This window comes from Medicago sativa, chromosome 7 (assembly GCF_051527215.1).
Source record: "Medicago sativa cultivar Bolivia chromosome 7, Bolivia_mono, whole genome shotgun sequence".
NCBI lineage: Eukaryota > Viridiplantae > Streptophyta > Magnoliopsida > Fabales > Fabaceae > Medicago > Medicago sativa.
In genome coordinates, this window is record NC_140755.1 from 99,646,054 (window position 1) to 99,670,586 (window position 24,533).

A 24,533-nucleotide genomic window follows, 5' to 3' on the forward strand; every position below is an offset into this window, starting at 1 on the left:
AATAGTTTTACTATATTTATTTCTTTAACAACCGTCTATAATTTTATTATAATATCAAATTTTAATACATATGGTCTTTTTATTGATACAATTTATTATTTTCTGTCACACTTTCAATCAAATTTTTAAAATTTTCTTGTCAGTTTTCCTAGTCATTTTATTTTCCATTCTTTTTCTTGGCACGTTTTGTTTTGTTTTCCCTTCCAATCCAACCCTCTTCCTCGTTGAAGATGGGAGGATTGTTGAAAGGAAAGCCAATGGAAGTATTCAGAGAAGGGATTTGTTTGGTTATAAATTATTGGTGGGAGATTCGTTGCTTTGTTGGACGGGACCTTCGTGGTGGCTTAAAACTTGATCAACTTCGTCACTCCCTATTTCATTGGTTCATTCAATCCAATCAAATTGTTACGCCTTCTTCTGCAACCACCAAACTCAAGGAACTTATTTCTTTTTACGCTGTTGATCTCATCTATCTTGATAACAGCCTTCAAGAGGTTTCTGAACAACTGGTTCTTATGTACCATGAATGTTTACGAGGTGATTTTACCTCTGTTCAGATCATCATTGAAGCCAATCTTAGGTCTGCTCGTCATCAAATACGTCCCAACCCTATCACGGAAGTGCCCATTGCAGTATTTAGACAAGGGATAGGTTTTCTTATGGAGAATTTGTGGGTACGTCGTGTCTTCGTTCATCACTTATGTGACTCTTCTAACCCCCACCCAATGCTTCGAGAACTTGCCGACGACATTCTCTTTTGGTTCACTCAAACTATAAAGCCCCTTTCTTTTGCTTACTTAGAAAGGATTCTCTGATGAAAGTTTTAGTGTTTAACCATAGATCACTAGATACAAATTATAGCATATCATCAATAACAAAGAAAGAACAAGAGATTGTGTACCTTTGAATTAGGTTGATGATGATAACTGTAGACAACGCCGACAACTATGAGAGGGGTAACTACCCTCATTCCGTCTAGCTCTAGGTTTTCACCAATCTTCAGAATAATTAACCGTCTAATGGGATGACGTTTAAATAGCTAAACGGCTGAGGGCAGGGACCTCTCATTGGGCTTATCTAAATGGTCCAACCCATCACGGTCCATTTAGTAACAAAAGCTCAATCACTCAAATTCATCATATAATTAGTGCTTAACACAATAGACCATAATTTATATTATGACATCAACTTATAACAATTGATTATTGTCAATCCATAATTGATTAATTAAATAATTAATCCAACAATCTCCCACTTGGATGACAATACTCAATTACTGAAAAAATAAAAAAAATTCACTTGTCATAAAGAATTTAAAATTTTAAAATTACATGTATGGTCAAAGCACTAATCATTCAAAAGAGAAGTAAGTTTTAATGCTGCAGAAATTGAATCCGATAGGGAAAACAAATCATACAGATCAAAGACTCACTTTTCTAACAAATGATGAATCTATAGTGACACGTTTGAATTAAAAGGAATATGTCACTAAAGAATAGCCCAAGCATTTTAAAAATGCTATAACAAACTCCCACTAACCCAAAATAACATAGACTTGATCAAATCATTATGAGTTACAATACTCATATATATAAGTCTGTGGTTAGTGGTTCTGCCAATGAATTTTCAATATTACAGAAGTCCTATATCCACATAGGTACACGAATAGTAATTACTTATAGGGATAGCCTATTAAGAGTGTAATTACATATAGTCAAAATCAATAAATGTTCTACGACATTCAATTAATCCAAGTTTTACAAAAATGTGACTATGAAAATCCATAAAAGCAAAATAGGAAATTCAATAATCCCCAAATTGGATTAACATAGACACGTAGTTTAAAAAAATGTGGATTAATGTGGCCACTAGAATGTCAATAACAAAAGAACATTTATGATTATCTCAAATTATAAGTACCACAAGAACACAATATCATACTCGATAGGAGTATTGGTATTATACATTGTACTTACTATTTATGACTTCAAAAATGTGGAATGTTGGTAAAACAGAAGCACAATGTATATTTGCATGCCAATAAGTTATTGTGCATATTCCAACAAAATTGACTTAAGCATCCAATTATGATGCTCATTGAGATCGATAGAATTTTAACATATATCTCAATATAATAGAATGAGACTAAAGTTTAAAGTCTCTTAAGCTATGCCATATTTTATAGTGTGCACAAGAGTATATGGCGATAACGACAATAATATTGTGTACACATTTCTCTTGATCTCACATATATATATATAAACAAGAGTGAGATTTCTCATTTGAGCTCATAATATATAATATTGTGTACACACTCCCACTGATCCCACATATATATAAACAAGAGTAAGTGGGATTCTCATTAGTGATCACTGATACAAAATATTATAATAATGTAATATTCAACAGTGGGATACTCAATTACTAGTGCAAGATTATCAACATAAGTGGTTATAAAATTTTAGCCAATAGAGTTTCATGAACTCAACCACATATTTTGCACATGAGCATAGCAGAATTATTAACACAAGTGGTAACTCAAGAATAATATGAAACCCCCATAAATACATATTTTATCAATGGCAGATATTATCAAGAATTGGGTTTCGTAGTTAACCACATATTCTGCATTTAGAATTGAGGAGAACGTAAATTTTCATTTAAGAATTTCATAACACAAGATCTCCTTTTCACAATTAAAATTCCACAGAATTTTATAAACATAGTAACCGTTATATGACAGAGTATGATGATTATATAAAAATTTATCATCATATGAGTGAGATGAGTCTTTAAAAATAGGATATAAGACTATGTTCACAATTTTAATAACTCACTCAAAACTCAAATGCTACAATTATACTTACACAAATTTGAGAAACAATTAGGTTACAAGCAGCGGAAATACACAAGACTTATATTTTATTATTATTGAGGATATAAGAGAAAATAGTCATCAGCTTCCATAAGTATTAAAGAATAGCAATAGCATAACTAATATCCTCAATATAAGTCTCTACAAAAATTTCATATCTAAAATATGAAAACAAATAAATATATTTGTTTATGAGATATAGTTAGTTGACATGTAGAATTTTTCTCACTTGTTGAAGAATGATAGTTAAACTATCTTACCCACAAAAGGATGATTATGTTAAGTAATGTCATACCGATAGGGTATGTCCATCACGTTACACAATACATAGCAATGATTCTCCCACTTGATAGAGAATAGACAATGATAGTTGAATTAAAAAGGTTTGAAAATATTTTAAATAAAATATTCAACTATTTCTCTATCACAAAATGATATGTTAAGTAACGTCACACCGATGGGGTATGTCCGTCACTCACATAACAAAGGGATAGTAGCAATCCAATATATTTATATATATAAAAATCACATTTAGGTAGAAATTTAATTCAAAAATGTAATAATATTGAATTGCAAAATTTATACAATTTTCTACATGTCTCTTAACAAAGTAACTTACTTATATTAATCTCATTCAAGGATCTTAACGATAATAAGTAAGAACTATATCATCACAATGTACAATTCTTATGTCTCAAAATTTAAAAATCGATAGAGTATTATAATTGACATAAGTATAAACATTTTAGGTACATTGAATAATAACAATTATATTAATAATAACACACCGATAGGGTATGACTATTACCAATATAATGCTAATCTATTTAACAAAATTTGCATAATTGTACCCACGATAGGTGAGATTACAATTATACAAATAAATAATGTTTATGCTTAAGAGAATATGATACAATAATATCATGCATAAACAATTATACTTAAATTTACTTAACTTCGGTCATATTCAAATGATAGAAAAATGTGCTTAACAATATTTTAAATTAGCACATCATAAATATGACTTTAGAATTTCTTTTATATGAAGTAGTATAATAACAAAAATTGTTATTTGGAATAGAAGTGTGTCAAATAGTTTTTCTAATTTATCCAGAAAAGAACTCTTAGAATAAAAATTTTCAATACTCCCACTATAAATTAGAAAAAAAACACAAATACAAAATGGAGCATTATAGTAAGAAAATAGTATATAACAAGAGAGTTCTGTTTAGAATATTCTGAAAAGAATTTCACTTCTATATAGGATATCATAATTGCACAACAAAAGAGAAGAAGAACTAAATTTCTTCTTATGTGCAATAATAAGCAATAAGTCACAAGAGGATAAAATAATTAAATAACAACTTACCTCGCAGAGTGTGACATTCACCCTTATACTTAGAGCCATTGAATTTTGATGACTTAACGAGAATATCTTATAATATAGTCATCTCAAAAATATTCATCAATAGAGAATAAGCAATTATAAATAAGCATATGTGAGACTCTAATTATAAATCAATATGATTTATATAAGAATTCAGATGTAAGGATGATACATATTTCAAAAATTGCCTCCATTCTTAATAAGTTGTTTTGATAATAGTTAACAGATAAACAACAAAGAGGCTTACAAATTTTAATTCATCATTATAATTTTAGCATAAAAAATGCAATAATGCATTATTTACTATATACAAAAATACATAGTTTAACATAATTGTGATCCAAATATTTGATTACGACAAGACACACTAATAGTATTTATCACAAAATTTAGAGTAATAAATTACGGGTCTAGATTAGAGAGTATAGCAAAAAGCATAATGTATATTAAAGAGAAATATGTCAATATTATATTCAATTAATATAAATGACATATATATACAACTCACTATACTCATTTTGAAAACAAAATATTATGAGGACCCATCAAAACAATTTGTGACAAAAATCAAAGACAAGTGTCTTAGTTTAAATATGTCGCCAAAAATGATCAATTAATAAACTTTGGATCTTTATGCTAAGACAATATGAATTCAAGAATATCTTACATTAGAATATTTATAATGCCAAGAATATTTAAAATCGTAAAATATAAATTAATTATACTTGGCATTAAAATTAACAAAATTGAGCCTTCTATAAATTCACAATAGTAAATATAAGAGAGAATTTTCAAAAAACAGTTTAAGCTCAAATATTGAGAATATATGATTTGAAGAAAAATTATTCTCAACGATCCTTTTAAGATTTGACAAAAATTTTGAAATTCATGCATCAAAAATACAATATCAACAATTCTCAAAATATATTAATTTATATAGAATATTTGATGCAAAAATATACAAAATTGAGTCTAAGAATTTTCACAATCATAACACTTTAAAAGAATATTTTCACATAAGATATTTGAGACAAGAATTATTATAGACCGAAAATGAGCTGTTAACCGAAACCCGGAAGAACGAAAGAATAAAATAAGGGTTATTCATCGCAACAATTAAAGAAAAAAAGGATATGTGATCGCGATGAATCATCTAAGATTAGACTAAAACAATTTTTGAGAATGGCAAACGTGATATTCCAAATACGTGTAAGGGAAAAGCAGTATCCAGAATTAAGGATTAACACAATATTTGGACTAAATAGGAAAAAACAATGAAACCCCAAACATCAATTCTGACATCATCATACGAATAAAACAAAAATGTCATACTCTAGGGTTCATGCCATTCAAACAAACAATAGCCATAAATTGTATCTAGTTGGCTCTGATACCAATTGATGAAAGTTTTAGTGTTTAACCATAGATCACTAGATACAAATTATAGCATATCATCAATAACAAAGAAAGAACAAGAGATTGTGTACCTTTGAATTAGGTTGATGATGATAACTGTAGACAACGCCGACAACTATGAGAGGGGTAACTACCCTCATTCCGTCTAGCTCTAGGTTTTCACCAATCTTCAGAATAATTAACCGTCTAATGGGATGACGTTTAAATAGCTAAACGGCTGAGGGCAGGGACCTCTCATTGGGCTTATCTAAATGGTCCAACCCATCACGGTCCATTTAGTAACAAAAGCCCAATCACTCAAATTCATCATATAATTAGTGCTTAACACAATAGACCATAATTTATATTATGACATCAACTTATAACAATTGATTATTGTCAATCCATAATTGATTAATTAAATAATTAATCCAACATTCTCAGGAATGAATTGTATTCTCTCCCTATTCATTATCAACTTGCTACTGATGCCAGCATCACTAAAGAGGTAGCTACCAAACTCATGCTTATGCATAAAGAATGCTTACAAGGCAATTTTAGCTCTGTCGAGATACTCAGGGAGGAAAGTCTAAACCAGGATGATAAAGGAATGTCAGAGAGAATTGGTGCTGCTCCTGCTACTGCTGTTCCCGTTGTTTCGGAAAAGATTGGTGTGGAAAGGGAAAGGGAAAGGGCAGAAAGAGAGAGCCGGCTTAGGCTAGAACGTAAGAAGATACGTGTGTGCATACGAAAGGAGATGGAGAACGAGAGAAGGTTAGAGGCTGAGGATGCTGCCATTGGAAAGAAGAGCAAGATTACTAGAGATAGGGATCGTGATATAAGTGAGAAACTTGATCTTGGTTATGCTTCTACTAAGCATGGGACAGAGGTCATGTACGATGAAAGGCTATTCAACGAGGATAAATCCACCCTGTTCACGCCGAAGAAAGATGTTTACATATTGATGAAGAAGCTGGCCGAGTTTGAGCGTGAAAAAGCTGGTCGTGTTTGAGCGTGAAAAAGTTGATCCATTTATTATTTAAATGTATTTCATTATTATTATTTCGCAATTTACTTTCACTTTTAGATAAACTCTTGATTGCTTGTTAAAACTGTGCTGGTTAGTGCACAATTAGGCTTATGTCTTTTATTGAAATTTTGTTATTGTCATGCTCCAACTCCAGTGTGTATGGCAAAAGAAAAAATTTATTGATGTTTACAGCGACCTCATTATCTTGATCTCACCTGTAGGCTCAACAGTTTATGGGCAGCAGCAGAAGCTTAATCAGCCCCTTCTATCGTTCTAACATCACAGAACGATGAACGCATGAGTAGATGATAAAGTAAGTTTCATGGTATTTCCATATTTTTCTACTGAAACATTTGAATTTGCTTCTATATGCAAACTTTTCAATCTGCATTGTAACACTTAGGAATGATCTACCTATATCAGTGTCTTTTTTCTGACAAGTTCAACATATTGATTAATGATCTTCGATGAGAAAAAGGTTTTGTATAGTAAGTTCCAGCTTGCATGATTTTCTGTATTCTGTAATAATCCTGAAATTCATGGTTTAATTTTTTCTTTTGCAATGTACAAAATCTGATGTGATGACATGTAGATTGAGCTAGTTGCCACTGATGCTGTTGATGATGAAATTTGACTATTCTGTCTTTTGAATAGTTTGAGATCATGGATTGTGAAGTGCAATTGGGACTAGAGATGGCTTACTTGAGGCATAATCCATAACTTATAAAAAATATTTGGTTCAACATTTTGATTCCTTCTCATTTTTTCAGTGAGTAGAAGATATTAATCATTGTATAATCTTCTTTTCCAAACCGAACACATTATCCTGTTCAGTGCACTAGGTTCTACATTTTTTTACCTAAATTATCTGTGTATACATAACCAATCTGAAGCTTGGATCCATTTCTTCTTGAGCCACGATGATTTCCCAGCACTGATAGATCTGAAGCAAACACCATTAGCTTGATTCAATAACATAAATAATTTAGATGAGCATTGAAAGAGCTCATTGTATCACTTTTTTTATTAAGCATTCATTCCAACCAAGATCGACTTGGTATTTTAGAATCTCTAAGAAACTTTGAGACTCAATTATTTTATGCTTTGATGGATTTTGCTCTTCCAAAATTACGTTCTTGTGTCAATGCACACACAAATCCAAAACAGGTGGCACTCTGTCTGTAGACTGGCACTGCATCTCTTAACCTATATAATTTTGTTTTCTCATAGCTTTTTAGCACCGATAATCTAATATTTAGTGATTTAATGATACAAGAAAGGAAAATTTAGTGATATGAGATTGTTGCACTGCACAACATCTCAAATTTCACGGAACAAACTAATTGCAAGTTTTGGTGGATTTGTGTTTGTGTTTAGTATATATAATTTGTTGAAGGTTCATCGAGACAGTTTGTCACCAAACTGTTTTTCTGAACAATGAATTGGCCTTGGGCTTAATTGTCATCCCATATAAGTCAAATCAATTTTGGGTACTTGAGTTTAAAGTCGACTCAACGATTCTTTTACTTAGCTTTCTGTTGAGTTTTGAATTACTAATGCCCTTTTTCCGTTGAAAATCGAAGGGTTAAGACAAAATAAAGCCAAAGATTTACCACAGTTGCATAATTTTCCAATGTTATAACTGGCATAGGATAATCATGCATTCACACTTTTGATCTATCCGATTCTGACTAGAAGACTTGTGTCATGACTTTGGTTAAACAATCTAAAACACAATTGGAATGTAAGATCAGACAGCTCAAATCTACAGCTCCCTGATTGCATAACTACATACAATCCATTTTCATAGATTATACTTAGCATCAATATAGTGTGTATTTTCTAACTCTCTAGTTGCTTTTGGCTTAAGAATCATTAAATCCAATGAAAATCTTGCTTGGAAGACGCTTCATACTATCTTTACATCCTCTTCTGATTTCACCTTGGCTTCTTCTTTAGCCAATTCAAATGCTTGAATCAAACTTTTCAAATAAACTTGTGTATCCTTAGAAGTCGTCTTTGGCATCAAATGCCCAGCAACATCAGCTGGAGTGATTTTAATTTCCTTCAACAATTCACATATTGTGCCAAACAGATAATGTAACTCAATATTAAGATAATACTTAGCCAACAACTTGAATGCCTCAAATCCACAGTATGATAACTCTGTGCATACCCTTCATGGGCACAAACTTGTTTCTCCTCTTCCAACTGAATTCACTTTGCGCAAAAGGCAACAGTTGGGCCACCCATCAAATATACATAGTATTCCTAGGAAAAGTCATACGTCTAATCCTAGGAAGTCATACAACCAAAGGATCGGTTATCCCCAATATTTTTTCTCTAATAACGATTCTTAAGAATTTGGATTCACATAAGTTTAGTCCCCAAAAAACAAGTATACAAAAACATAACATACTACCATCTACCGTAAGATAATGAAAAAAAAAATAAACCTCAGACAATTAAGACAAACATTTCAATCGACTGATCAACAGGTTGAATGTGCATAAGCAGATCAAATCAATTTACAAAACAGTAGTAAAGATAGGATGCTCTGATAAAGTGATAACGATGACCACCAACCAGCATATTTTCTAACTATGCAAATCACTTTGTAGAACTTTTAACCCAGTTGCAATCATTTCATTGTGGAAGGAGCATAGATACATCATACATTAGCAATTAAGTTAAAAAGAGAGAAAAAAGAAACACAATAGTTGTTATATGTGAGTCAAAACTTGGAGAGCCAATTTATTAAAAAAAATGCCCACCAGTGATATCCTCTGAAGGCTCAAGTTCTGCTGCCATGTAGCCTTAAGTTCACGTTTGTTACTTTTAAAATAATTAGGTTGTTCCCTTTTTGGTTCAATTAACTTGAACTTGAACTACGTGAACTTAAGTTCACGTTTACCACTTCTAGAATCATTGCGGCAATCATGATATTATAGCAAGTAGCGCTACCAATTTCTTGGTGAATCACATAAGAAAGCCATCAAATCTTGTTTGTAGGTAACTAGTGGCGGATGATGTAATATGTGGTGTGGTGTTGGGATTGATCTATAGAAATAACATCTCGTTCTTTTTTTTTTCTTTCTACCTTCCATCAAAATGAATATATCTAATTAACAATATATTGCTTCTTGTTAGTTTTTAAAGATGAAGGAAAATGAATGGAATTAGAGAGATCATTTGAGAGGACACTAGGGAAGAAGATAGGTTTTGAAAATTTTATCTCATAATAGTGGTATTATGGTCTTTTCAGGGTGTAACTAGTTTTTTAAAGGATGTGACTAGAAAAAAGTCCAATAAACATTGACACCGACGTAACATAACACAACACCGGTTTCATGCATTAAACTCTCAGTTGTTAGGGACAAATATATGTAAGGTTCGGTTTAAACCCCGGCAAAAAAAAAACCATTTTTTACAAAACAAGACACTAATTTCTTATTTCTTTTTTTTTTAAAGAACAAGACATTAATTTCTTAAAGAGTAATGCTATATCTCTAGAAAAATAACATCGAGAATTCTTCAAGAATAAAGAATAACCAATCACAATGCACTATTTGCCACAATTCAAGGAGGTGTGGCTGAAAAATAGGAAGTGGACAAATAAATCATCCAATTAAAATTTGCCAACTATTTCTTGAAAAATTCTTGAAGCTATTTTTGCTGAGAAGTAGCATTTTCCTTTCTTAAAATCTCTCCATATATTCAATCCCTATAATTACTCTCTCGTATTCATTGCTAGCAGTATATCACCAAATTATTTCACGCGTTAATTATTTAATTCCATATATATCTCCATTAAAAAGATTCTTTATTGCCTTTTTATTTATTTTTTAATTTCAGAGTGATTCTTGGGATTTTACAATAATTTGTATTGATTTGAATTTCCTTTTTTAGACAGTCATTTATTTTTCTGAAAAAGAAACGTGTGAAATTTTACTATATATACCCCATCATAGAGTAAGGTTTTTCACTTCACCTCACCCGTTTCTTCCTCCATTATTTCTTACTCTGTTTTTGTCCCTTTTTTTTTTCTTCCCATGGCTCCACCGAATTCCACAACCGTTGATCTCATCAAAACTGAGTCATTATTTGATTTATCTGAGGGAAAGTTTAAGGTGAGAGGTGTTCCTTTGTTTCATGATGTTCCTGAGAATGTTTCTTTCAGTTCATTCTCTTCTATATGCAAACCCTCTGATTCAAATGCCCCACCTTCACTCCTTCAAAAAGTTCTTGCTTTTTCTCACAAAGGTGGTTTCTTTGGATTCTCCAATGAAACCCCATCTGATAGATTGATGAATTCATTGGGTAGTTTCAATGGAAAAGACTTTGTGAGCATTTTCAGGTTCAAAACTTGGTGGTCTACTCAATGGGTAGGTAAATCTGGTTCTGATTTACAAATGGAAACTCAATGGATTCTTTTTGATATTCCTGAAATCAAATCTTATGCTGTGATCATTCCTATAATTGAAAAAGGTTTTAGGTCTGCACTTTTTCCAGGTTCTGATGATCATGTCATGATTTATGCTGAAAGTGGTTCAACAAAGGTGAAAGAATCATGTTTCAATGCTATTGCTTATGTTCATTTTTCTGAAAATCCTTATGATTTGATGAAAGAGGCTTATAGTGTTATAAGGGTTCATCTCAACACTTTTAGGTTATTGGAAGAGAAAACACTACCAAATTTAGTTGATAAATTTGGTTGGTGTACTTGGGATGCTTTCTATTTAACTGTTAATCCTGTTGGTGTTTTTCATGGTCTTGAGGGTTTTTCAAAAGGCGGCGTTGAACCAAGGTTCGTTATCATTGATGATGGATGGCAAAGCATTAGTTTGGATGGTGCTGATCATAACGAGGATGCAAAGAATCTTGTTCTTGGTGGTGAACAAATGACTGGAAGGCTTCGTAGGCTTGGTGAAGGAGACAAGTTCAAAAAATATGAAAGTGGATTGTTATTAGGTCCTAATTCACCTCCTTTTAATCCAAAAACGATTAAGGAGTTGATTTCCAAAGGAATTGAACATGAGCATTTGGGGAAGCAAAGAGATCAAGCAATTTTATCTAAGAGTTCTGATTTGGCTGAGATTGAGTCAAAGATCAAGAAACTGATAAAAGAAATTGATGATCTCTTTGGTGGAGAACAAAGTAGTAGTGTTCAAAAAAGTGAATGTGGAAGCTTGTGTTGCAAGGAAAAAGAGTATGGTTTGAAGGCTTTCACAAGGGATTTGAGGACTAAGTTCAAAGGTTTGGATGATGTTTATGTGTGGCATGCATTATGTGGTGCTTGGGGTGGTGTGAGGCCAGGAACCACACATCTTAATACCAAAATTGTCCCTTGCAAACTTTCACCTGGCCTTGATGGAACAATGGAAGATCTTGCTGTGGTTAAAATTGTTGAAGGTTCAATTGGACTAGTTGATCCTGATCAAGCCAATGATTTTTATGATTCCATGCACTCTTATCTTGCTGAATCTGGCGTCACAGGGGTCAAAGTTGATGTCATTCATGTGAGTTTTCTAATTTCAATTTTCTTTTCATAGCTATTAGAAATAATATAGTTTATTAGTGTGTTAGTTTTTTGCAATGAGATACCAAATTAACTAATAGTTAGTTAAATATATATAATAGTCAGCAGTAGTTAGTCTGTTGAAATATAATAGTTAGCGGCAGTTAGTTTTTTTTCCTTATAAACTTTTTTGTACATATATTTATATAGTTAAATTTATAACATGCATATATATATATGATTATTTATTCATGAACATGCCTTTTTTAAATCAAATACATTGCAATTTTTTCTGTTATTGACTAATGACTATATATGATATGACTATTGTAGTGTTTGTTGTGGCCAAATAATAATCGCTTTTTTTATTTATGCAGTGTCTTGAATATGTGTGTGATAAATATGGAGGCAGAGTTGACCTTGCCAAAGCTTACTATGAAGGGTTAACAAAATCCATTGCCAAGAATTTTAATGGAAATGGAATCATTGCTAGCATGCAACAGTGCAATGATTTTTTCTTCCTTGGAACAAAGCAAGTTTCCATGGGAAGAGTTGGTAAGCAATAAGCAATATACAAGCACATGATCAATGAATTTTGTTGTTATTTATTCATACTTACATACATATGTAAATAAATAAAAAATAAGTTGTGATTTTTGTGTGCAGGGGACGACTTTTGGTTCCAAGATCCTAATGGTGATCCAATGGGAGCTTTTTGGTTACAAGGTGTGCACATGATTCATTGTTCCTATAATAGCTTGTGGATGGGACAGATGATTCGACCTGATTGGGACATGTTTCAGTCAGACCATATTTGTGCTAAATTTCATGCTGGCTCAAGAGCTATTTGTGGTGGTCCAATTTATTTGAGTGATAATGTTGGCTCTCACGACTTTGATCTGATTAAGAAACTTGTGTTCCCTGATGGTACAATCCCAAAATGCATACATTTTCCTCTTCCTACTAGAGATTGTCTTTTCAAAAACCCTCTATTTGACAAAACAACTGTTCTCAAAATTTGGAACTTCAACAAGGTATTCTCTCTCACACATTTTTTATGCCAAACTTCAATACTAGCAACTAATAAAATACTTTGCATATTTATTATTGATGGTGTGTCTGTTGTTCAATACATATTATTATCTTACACCGACACATGGAGTCACATTTAATTATCTTTATTACTTACATTATTATTGACATTGCGTGTCATTGAAGTTTTCGTGTGTTTGTGTCCGTGTTTCTTGTATTCCTATAAGCTTTTTTTTTTTTTGAAGGAGTATTCCTATAAGCTATTATGTAATAACAATTTTTTTCATATATAAAACAGTATGGAGGAGTGATTGGTGCTTTCAACTGTCAAGGGGCAGGGTGGGACCCAAAAGAGCACAAGTTTAGGGGGTTCCCTGAATGCTACAAGCCAATAGTTGGTACTGTGCATGTAACTGAAGTTGAATGGGATCAGAAGAAAGAAGCATCTGATTTGGGTAAGGCAGAAGAGTATGTGGTCTACTTCAATCAAGCTGAAGAACTTTCTTTGATGACTCCAAAATCTGAACCAATTCAATTTATCATTCAACCATCCACATTTGAGCTATACAATTTTGTTCCAGTCACAAAGTTTGGTGGCAACATCAAATTTGCACCAATTGGGTTGACCAACATGTTCAATAGTGGTGGAACAATTCTTGATTTGGAATATGTTGAAAGTGGTGCAAAGATTAAGGTTAAAGGTGGTGGAAATTTCCTTGCTTATTCAAGTGAATCGCCAAAGAAGTTTCAATTGAATGGTTCTGAAGTGGCGTTTGAGTGGCTGGGTGATGGAAAATTGACTCTCAATGTTCCTTGGATTGATGAGGCTGCTGGTGTTTCTGATTTGGCAATTTTTTTCTAGACTTTTAGAAGTTTATTTATGCTTAATTCAATGTGCGACTATTGATCGTAACATTTCTCTTAACTTTAATTTGGAATTTTGGATATTATCTTGCTGTTTTCTAGATTTTTTCCCCTCCCTTGTTTTGGACCATATTGCCTTTCTATTTCAATTGACTGATTATTTTCCCTTACAAGTTTGTCATAATCTCAGCAAGTTTAGATGTTGTGTTAGTTTTTTAATATTTTCATTTTACCGAGAATGATGTATGTATGTATGTATGCTCTTCAGTTTTGTGGCTCTCACTTGTTTAACAAAAAGATTCGTAAATATTTTCATGTAATATGTTTGGCTTGCATTTAGGTTTTTTCGAAAAGAACATAATTCTTGTATTTTTTGGAAGAAGAAATTGTGTCAACTGCAGTTGTTAGATAAAATTAAAGTTCTCACTTGGTTTGATTCGAGTCTTTTGTGGACTGATCCATTTGCTTGTCTTGGTTATTCCACTGTTTGATTTTGTTGCTAGCTTTGCTCTGTTGTTTTGCTTTTGTTTTTGAACTTCTTTATTTATTTATTTTCATTCTAAACATACCTCGTGCTTACATGGTTTTTATATATATATATATATATTCTATTTGTCTTACTAAAAAAACCATATACTAGAAAATTTAGTCAACAAGATACATACGTAATACCTACTACTGAAAATCTTCACGCAAACAATAATGTTGAGCTAACTCTCTTGTTGTGTTGTGTAATACGACTCAAATAGTTTTACCTAACTAACTAAATACTTTCTAACTAACTCCAACTAATTCAAATAATGGATTATATAACCTCTAACATTATCCCCCAAATCTTGAGATAAGTGATGCAAGAGGTCAATTAATTCAAAAAGTTAAAATAAAAGTATCCAAATGTTATCCATTAATTCTGGTCGGTTTTACTCAAGTCAAATAAAGCTTATCACGATTGCATATTATATTAGACCTTTTCAACCCTGTTATGTTAATCACCAACTGTTAACTACCAAACTGATTTAATTAAAAAAGCTAATGGAAGCAACATTTTTCGGTTGGATGGAGATTGACGGATTCTATCCTCTTTAGAGTTCAATTGAACCTAACAGAATTTGGAGTCCAACCTGTAACAATTTCAGTCAATAGTAAATCAGTAATGTTGTTTTTTCAAATATTTCTTCTTGTTACGATAGAGTCTCATGAGAAATGAAAGAATAATAAGTGGAGGGAAGCAACACATTCTCTAAAAAATTACAATGTTAAGACCAAAAAAATCAATCACATTCTCATGCATGGTAAACACAAATTTAACCAGTCAATTATCTTATTGAATGTTTATTTCTCTTTGTAGAAAACTAAAAAATGAGCATTTCTTTTTTTAGGAATAAAAAATGGGCATTGTTATTATCAGAGAAATCTGTTGGAACTTGTGTTGGGGGACTGCTGCAATAACTTGACCAAGAAGATGATGAAGATGAATACGACGAAGTGTGCACATAAATTCCAAAGATTGTTGTATATCTTGATTGTTGGGAAGATGCTGCTGCACTTGAAACCTGAAAAGTTTAATAGTTATGCATGTAAACTCAAAGCGTATCGGGTTGTCATACTAACCTTTAAGTTCGATTCGCCCCCACCAATAACTGTATATTGGATGCAATAAGGAATGACCGGCGAATCCCCTTCAGGATACTATGAGTTCCTTGACGTGTATTGCACAACCACACCAAGCGTATCTCCTAACAGTATTTTACAGATTTATGGTTCCAGCAATTCACTCATGCATTAGAGAATTGATGGATGATTTAGAGTAAGAGAATGAGGAGAATTATGTTGTTAATGTAACAAAATTCTGTCCAAAATTGTGTGTTGTTGTTATTGTGTGTCCAACTAATGCCCAAATGCCAAGCATTTATAGTGCATTATATGACTCTTCACATGAGAGAAAGCACCCCTTTGACTTGAATCAATACTATGGTTCATTAAGCACCCCTTTGCCAAAGGTTATGATCATATACACTTGAATCAATGCTATGGTTCATTAAGCACCCTTTTGCCAAATGTTACAACCATATACACTTGAATCAATATAATGCTTCATTATCTATCAATAAATAATAATGTTCCAATGTATATGAAAGATTCCCATGAAGAGTTACAACTTTTGGTTCTAAAGTGATTCTATTATTTTGGAAATCACCAACAATCCCCCACCATTTTCAAAATACTAAATCACATAAATCCGGAAATTCCATGCCTTCAGATAATGGTATCTCGCGATTTGAACCATTACTTAGTAAGTTAAGTTTTCGCTCATTCCCAAATAGTATGGTAGGCAAGCTTTGAACCAACTATTCATTAGAACAAGTGTGCATAACTTACACATAGAATCTCGGTACCATTGATAAAGAGACTTGTAAGATGACACATTAAGAAGGCCTTGTGTCATATATCCCTTTTCATGAGAATTTAAGAGCAACCCCTTGAACTCCGTGAAGCGGCCAAACTTCATTCTCACATAGGTAGACTATATCGGAAATGCCCCATAAGTATGCATTCCAGCAAATATATGCTATATGTCCATTAAGAGGAAAACCTCATCCTACCCTTTTTCTTCTTATGGTCCAAGTACTTTTTCCCCTTGGGATGTATCTATTGTCAAGTACTTCAATTACTCTAATAGTGTACTTTCACCATTGAACCCAGGACTTGATGCTACTCAAGTGTAGGTTGAGTTTCCACCATTGGTAATCAATTAGATTTGGGTTTGTACCACATCCCTAATAATGTCTTCAATGTATTCAACATCATTTTCCAAAGACATCATTCCTTGTCAATCATTTCGTCAAATAATTGCAAGATTTTCTTTTAACTTTTATAAACTATGAATATTCAATTCTTCACATAGATTTTGTATTCTCATAACTATGTCTATGGATCAACTTATATACTCTTGATAGTATTCACCAACTATCATCAAACCATGACACACTTTTGTCAATTGAGTATATTGTAATAATGCACAAACTTTTATGTCATTACACCTGTGCTATAACAATATTTAACATGCATTTCAATTTGAACTTCAACTTTTCTTTTATATCTAGCCAAGATATATCATACATTGAATGCATTAAACATACATAGCAAAATAAAAATTGATCATAAAAGAATGTCATAACCAAACTTCATAAGATGGGATTAAACATGTAAGTCATATACTCCACATAAAATTAAATATAACACAATCATTTTGATCTTAGTTATCATATAACTAATACATATATCATAAATTCATTGTGTTAAATTCAAGTTTATGTTTAAATATGTTCAATACTAAATTTCAATAAACAATGACATAGAAGAATAAACAATGAACCAAAATCATTAATATTTTCTATGACTTTCTTCCATGAACATATATCAACTTACAATAATTCAAAACATACCCAAATTATTTTAATATCATGATAAACAAGAAATTAACCATTACTTTTCATATTATCATGTACATATAATATCAACACAATACTAATGATAATAATCTCTTACACAAAGTAAATAATATCATTAAAGCAACCACTTGATATTTTGACAATTTATCTACACTACTTTCATAAATAAAATAGTGTTTAAACATTCTTAACATATTACTATACTCATCAAAATTCATATACTTGAACAATTTCTAAATCATGTATATATATGTCACCACATGTTAAATCTAACATATTCATATTTACTTAGATACTATACACATGCATTTAGAACACTAAATATTTCATAATAGATAATCACTTATATGCACATTATCTCGTGTTCAAATTCACATCAAACAGATTTCAAACGATAAATTTCATACATATCAAAATTTATCATGCATATATTATCTACAACCACATGTAAATTTAACATAAACACATCACATATGAAATATTTATCCATAAATTTCCACGACATATATTCATAAATGGAATTTGTTTACCGTTCACCGTAGTCATGGATGAAAATGTAAGCTTTCATCTCTCCTAAAAATTGCAGCCTTTAATCACAAGTAAATCATAAATCGAACCTAAAGATTGTTGGAACTTGTGTTGGGGGACTGCTGCAATAACTTGACCAAGAAGATGATGAAGATGAATACGACGAAGTGTGCACATAAATTCCAAAGATTGTTGTATATCTTGATTGTTGGGAAGATGCTGCTGCACTTGAAACCTGAAAAGTTTAATAGTTATGCATGTAAACTCAAAGCGTATGGGGTTGCCATACTAACCTTTAGGTTCGATTCGCCCCCACCAATAACTGTATATTGGATGCAATAAGGAATGACCGGCGAATCTCCTTCAGGATACTATGAGTTCCTTGACGTGTATTGCACAACCACACCAAGCGTATCTCCTAACAGTATTTTACAGATTTATGGTTCCAGCAATTCACTCATGCATTAGAGAATTGATGGATGATTTAGAGTAAGAGAATGAGGAGAATTATGTTGTTAATGTAACAAAATTCTGTCCAAAATTGTGTGTTGTTGTTATTGTGTGTCCAACTAATGCCCAAATGTCAAGCATTTATAGTGCATTATATGACTCTTCACATGAGAGAAAGCACCCCTTTGACTTGAATCAATGCTATGGTTCATTAAGCACCCCTTTGCCAAAGGTTATGATCTGGGAAGCCCGGATACGAGATACGATACGGATACGATACTGCACCGATACGGAAAAATTTCAAAAATCAAGATACGATACGGCTGGGATACGTTAATAAAAAAAATTATATAATTAAATGTACAATATAATTATAACCATTTTTTTAATATGCAAATATATTAACAAACACAAGAAACCAGGCTCGTAGCACATTAACATAAATATAAATAATATTTACGATTAAGAGAGTGATCATTAGTCAATTACATACGCAATATATACCAAAGTCGTCCGATACCAAGACTTCGATGGTGGCCAAAGTGGACGGCGACCACTTTGGAAGAAAAAGTTGAAACCCTAATTTCTTAGAAAGGGAAAGATGCAATTGTTTGTGTGGTGTGGTGTGGGTCGTACTGGCACCAAAGAAAGATAAAGGAAATGTATATATATTATAGTAATATAATGTTTTTATTCTTATTTTTAAAAAAAAATAGAAATCAAAATAATATAAAAAACACAAGTATCCGTGTGTATCGGGACGTATCGGAAAGTATCGGATAATTAATTTTTTAAAAAATAAAATTTAATACTTGGATACTCTCCGGATACGTATCGGGAAGTATCGGTCAGGTATCGGTGCAGGATACGCAGGGGATACGGTACGTCATCCATTTTAAAGTATCGGGGCTTCACAGGTTATGATCATATACACTTGAATCAATGCTATGGTTCATTAAGCACCCTTTTGCCAAATGTTACAACCATATACACTTGAATCAATGTAATGCTTCATTATCTATCAATAAATAATAATGTTCCAATGTATATGAAAGATTCCCATGAAGAGTTACAACTTTTGGTTCTAAAGTGATTTCATTATTTTGGAAATCACCAACAAAATCGCGAGTTACTTGCTGGGTTTTAGAAGAAATATGCCCAAAAAAATGTGACATCTTTGACGTCGGTTAGATGAAGATCAACTCCTAAAGAAAGAATGGTGTTTTTTGCATATAATTCAAGTTTTTTGAAGTTTCAAATCAATGATAACACATATGAGAAACTACATCTAGTTATTCTAGTGGTATTATGGGACCTGTGGGAATATATCTACTGATAGATAACGAGTGAAAAATAACTTCCAATAGCATGAAAATGTAACTTCCATAAAAGAGATAAGGTGACTAGAAACCTTTGAATAACAGGTTCAGTGCACTAGGTTCTACATTTTAATCATTGTATAATCTTCTTTTCCGAACTGAACACATTATCATGTTCAGTGCACTGGTTCTACATTTTTTACCTAAATTGTCTGCGTATAAATAACCAATCTGAAGCTTGGTTCCATTTCTTCTTGGGTGGCGATGATTTCCCAGCACCGATAGATATGAAGCAAACACCATTAGCTTGATTCAATAACATAAATAATTTAGATGAGCATTGAAAGAGCTCATATTGTATCACTTTTTTTTTTTATTAAGTATTCATATTTTAGAATCTCTAAGAAACTTTGAGACTCAATTATTTTATGCTTTGATGGATTTTGCTCTTCCAAAATTACGTTCTTATGTCAATGCACACACAAATCCAAAACAAGTGGCACTCTGTCTGTAAACGGGCACTGCATCTCTTTTTTTTTTTAGGAAAGAGCACTGCATCTCTTAACTTAAATAATTTTGTTTTTTAGCACCGATAATCTAATATTTAGTGATTTAATGATACAAGAAAGGAAAATTTAGTGCTATGAGATTGTTGCACTGCACAACATCTCAAATTTCACAGAACCTTTTGATTCCAGCAACTCAAATATGTTGGTGATGGCGCAACAAACTAATTGCAAGTTTTGGTGGATTTGTGTTTGTGTTCAGTATATATAATTTGTTAAAGGTTTGTCGAGACAGCTTGTCACCAAACTGTTTAATTTTTTCTGAACAATGAATTGGCCTTGGGATTAAGGGCCTGTTTGTTTTGGATTTTTTTTTTTTTTAAAATCTATATTTTTGAGTAAAAAATCACTTTTTTAGTTTTTGTTGTGTTTGTTTGAGATTTTTTAAAAAAACCATTTTGCTAAAAAAAAATCATTTTTAGCCTCAAAATGAAAATCTATTTCAAGTAGTTTTTCCAAAATTTATTTTTTTCTTAATGCAAGGAACTCAAGTGTAAGTGTTTCAAATCTCAAAAAAATGATTTTTATGATAGTAGACAAACAGAAATAGCTTTAGATTTTTTTACAAATCTCTAAAAAAAAATTCTAGATTCTTTTAACTCAAAATCTATTTTTTTTAAAGCTGAAACAAACGCACCCTAAGAGCCCGTTTGTTATAGCTTTTTTAAGAAAAAAATCACTTTTTTTAAACAAATAATCACTTTTAAGAGTTTTGCATCCGTTTGTTACAGATTTTTAAAAAAATCAGAATCTAAAAATAATCTAAAAACAGCTTCAAATGAGAAGCTGTTAGGAGCAGCTTAAAATAAAATAGATTTTTTTTAGAGGAGAGAGAAAATATAATTTAAAAGATTGAACTAATTTTGTAACAAAAAATCCCTTTTATATAGTTGTATCCAAACAAACTAGATTATTTGTTTAAAAAAAGTGATTTTTATTACAGTAAACAAACGCAAAATAGATTCTGATTTTTCATATAATCTCTAAAATATAATCTCTAAATTATTTTATATCAAAATCACTTTTATTTTAATCCGTAACAAACGGGCCCTAATTGTCATCCCATATAAGTCAAATCAATTTTGGGTACTTGAGTTTAAAGTCGACTCAACGATTCTTTTACTTAGCTTTCTGTTGAGTTTTGAATTACTAACGCCCTTTTTCCGTTGAAAATCAAAGGGTTAAGACAAAATAAAACCAAGATTTATCACAGTTGCATAATTTTCCAATGTTATAACTGGCATAGGATAATCATGCATTCGCACTTTTGATCTATCCGATTCTGATTAGAAGACTTGTGTCATGACTTTGGTTAAACAATCTAAAACACAATTGGAATGGAAGATCAGACGGCTCAAATCTACAGCTCCCTGATTGCATAACTACATGCAATCCATTTTCATAGATTATACTTAGCATCAATATAGTGTGTATTTTCTAACTCTCTAGTTGCTTTTGGCTTAAGAATCATTAAATCCAATGAAAATCTTGCTTGGAAGACGCTTCATACTATCTTTGCATCCTCTTCTGATTTCACCTTGGCTTCTTCTTTAGCCAATTCAAATGCTTGAATCAAACTTTTCAAATAAACTTGTGTATCCTTAGAAGTCGTCTTTGGCATCAAATGCCCAGCAACATCAGCTGGAGTGATTTTAATTTCCTCCAACAATTCACATATTGTGCCAAACAAACAACGTGACTCAATATTAAGATAATACTTAGCCAACTTGAATGCATCAATTCCACATATGACAATTTTGTGCATACCCTTCATGGGCACAAACTTGTTTCTCCTCTTCCAACTGAATTCACTTTGCGCAAAAGGCAACAGTTGAGCCACCCATCAAATATACATATTCCTAGGAAAAGTCATACGTCTAATCCTAGGAAGTCATACAACCAAGGATCGGTTGGTTATTCCCAATATTTTTTTCTCTCTAATAACGATTCTTAAAGAATTGGATTCACATAAGTTTAGTCCCCAAAAAACAAGTATACAAAAACATAACATACTACCATCTACCATAAAATTCTTGCGAATCAAAATAAATAAACCTCGGACAATTAAGACAAACATTTCAATCGACCGATCAACAGGTTGAATGTGCATAAGCAGATCAAATCAATTCTCAAAACAGTAGTAAAGGTAGGATGCTCAGATAAAGTGATAGTGATTACCACCAAGCAGCATATTTTCTAACTATGCAAATCACTTTATAGAACTTTTAACCCAATTGAGTCAATCATTTCATTGTGGAAGGAGCTTAGATAGACTAGCAATTAAGTTAAAAAGACAGAGAAATAAGAAACCACAATAGCTGTTATGTGAGTCAAAATTATTCAGTAGTAATCAACTCATTCAGAAATCCAACCATTTCTGATATAATAAACACATGCTCCTGGAGAGACAACGCCAACAAAAGCTCATTTGCTCGCAAGAAAAACATGGAAAGGAAGTAAAGTAGCCAGATTTCTTTTCCCCTATAACTCCAACCTTACTTTTGCATATGTAACAAGTTTTGCCGACTGGAATCGATGCAAAATCCCCATATCCAGTACTTGCCATCTGCATGATCTCATCATCTAAAATCAAAGTCTGCAAAATCTCCTCTATTTGTTTTCCTGTGACTTCAGTGTTGAAGATTCCGCTCTTTTTAATCCACTCCAAACATCCATCACATGCATGTGGAAACTTTCTGCATGAAAATGCATTTCAAGCACACATTCTTTAGAGCATCTATAAAAACCGTATCAAGTTTCCCATCACTATCAAAATGCCCACCAATGATATCCTCTGAAGGCTCAAGTTCTGCTGCCATGTAGTGCTTTATACCTTTGTTTTGAATGTTAGGAACTTCCTTTACCATACTATACTTTTCTACAAGTGCCTTCAGGGATTTATTCAACACAGTAGTAGGAAGGTTTGTTTCTCTATTCATGTCTCTTTTCGAGATCCTTCTGTTTTCCCTGCTACATATGAGGTTATAGAGTATACGTTCTTCATTCGTCAGCGACTTAGACACTTTTTGTTGTTTCCGTTGAGGGAAAGCAAATTCTTGCAAACGTTTCATTCCTTGCAAGAGAAAAATGTCAAGCAGGGTGTAGTTAACTATAACTCGTTCAAATGGTTAATTGAAAATGAAAAGTACTTTACAGTTTAGACTTTCAAGTAAATAATACATACTTTCCCGAAGATGAAATTATAAATTAAAACGTTAAGTGAATCATAATAGAGAATCTTTAAACACTATCCATCCAAAATTTTGAACATGGAAAAAATGAAATAGGCACTATGACAAGTCATTATGCAAACATAGACAAAATGATCATTATTTTAAGCGATAAAGTGACTATAAACCTTTGAATAAAACACCGATAGCCATGAATCATTCATGATGAAGTAACAAAAAAAGAATTGCCCATTTGTAACTATGAAGCCAGAGTTTGGTCTGACTAGTCACGCTCAGAATATATATACAACGGGGTCGATCAATTCCATTCCCAAAATAGTTAATATTTTACAGCTTCCACTTCCTTTATCTTGAATGCGAAGTTGTGATACTTTGAACAAGGACTGTCCAATGCAACTCAACTCATGTATCACAAAATACATGATGAAAAGTTAAGAGTGGAAAAATAGTTTAGGATTGGTCATTTTCTTTGCCTAAGAGGCACACACTAGTTTTTGTCAAAGTTAATACAACACACTGACAATATATAGATGAAAACTACACTGAGAAGCAATAAATTGATCAATGCCTTACATATATCATCATCCAAGTATGACCTTACTATGAATAATCAAACTTTGCTAGTGACTGAAAATAAGAATCATACACCCTGGTAACCATTTCAGCTAAATTCAGTTTCATGCCCTAAGAGTTGTGAATAAATTCAGTTTCACGAATCTTCTATATATCTTTGAATTTGAAGCTTGAGCTATTCTTATGCAAGAGTTGTGATGATGTGGCATACCTATATGAGCTTCAATTTCTCATTTTCTATTGAAACCTTGCTACCCACTCTTAACTATCACCCTTATTCACTATTATTTATTTTCCACTAAATCAATTTAATGTATGCATATATGGGATTTTGATCAATGCTCTCAACTTTT

At 32.1% G+C, this 24,533-nt stretch overlaps 2 protein-coding genes and 1 pseudogene across 4 annotated transcripts; 2 read left to right on the top strand and 1 right to left on the bottom strand.

Moving 5' to 3' along the window:
• Positions 1 to 184: 184 nt before the first annotated feature.
• LOC146911133 (uncharacterized) lies at positions 185 to 7,699 on the top strand. 3 transcript variants are annotated; one of them, XR_015019094.1, is made up of 4 exons: positions 185 to 806; positions 6,094 to 6,702; positions 6,909 to 7,000; positions 7,280 to 7,699. XR_015019094.1 is itself a non-coding variant. In XM_085726687.1 (2 exons), exons 1-2 carry the CDS (start codon positions 231 to 233, stop codon positions 6,667 to 6,669), a joined length of 1,152 nt encoding a protein of 383 aa, XP_085582813.1. In that variant the 5' UTR covers positions 185 to 230; the 3' UTR covers positions 6,670 to 6,882. The 3 variants fall into 3 exon arrangements, 1 of the variants encoding a protein (XP_085582813.1); XR_015019095.1 differs by having other exon boundaries at positions 7,342 to 7,699; XM_085726687.1 differs by lacking the exons at positions 6,909 to 7,000; positions 7,280 to 7,699 and having other exon boundaries at positions 6,094 to 6,882.
• Positions 7,700 to 10,671: 2,972 nt separating this feature from the next.
• LOC146911134 (stachyose synthase) lies at positions 10,672 to 14,271 on the top strand. Its single transcript, XM_085730832.1, has 4 exons — positions 10,672 to 12,206; positions 12,583 to 12,760; positions 12,872 to 13,239; positions 13,536 to 14,271. Exons 1-4 carry the CDS (start codon positions 10,740 to 10,742, stop codon positions 14,097 to 14,099), a joined length of 2,577 nt encoding a protein of 858 aa, XP_085586958.1. The 5' UTR covers positions 10,672 to 10,739; the 3' UTR covers positions 14,100 to 14,271.
• Positions 14,272 to 22,775: 8,504 nt separating this feature from the next.
• LOC146911135 (uncharacterized) lies at positions 22,776 to 23,487 on the bottom strand (annotated as a pseudogene).
• Positions 23,488 to 24,533: the final 1,046 nt, after the last annotated feature.

What these genes read in the sequence shown, in the direction of transcription:
- LOC146911133 (XM_085726687.1), top strand. Translation starts at nt 231, where the DNA reads ATGGGAGGATTGTTGAAAGGAAAGCCAATGGAAGTATTCAGAGAAGGG. An exon ending in CTTTTGCTTACTTAGAAAGG is followed by an intron (nt 807 to 6,093) that starts ATTCTCTGATGA and finishes AATTAATCCAAC; the next exon opens with ATTCTCAGGAATGAATTGTA.
- LOC146911134 (XM_085730832.1), top strand. Translation starts at nt 10,740, where the DNA reads ATGGCTCCACCGAATTCCACAACCGTTGATCTCATCAAAACTGAGTCA. An exon ending in TCAAAGTTGATGTCATTCAT is followed by an intron (nt 12,207 to 12,582) that starts GTGAGTTTTCTA and finishes TTATTTATGCAG; the next exon opens with TGTCTTGAATATGTGTGTGA. An exon ending in AGTTTCCATGGGAAGAGTTG is followed by an intron (nt 12,761 to 12,871) that starts GTAAGCAATAAG and finishes TTTTGTGTGCAG; the next exon opens with GGGACGACTTTTGGTTCCAA.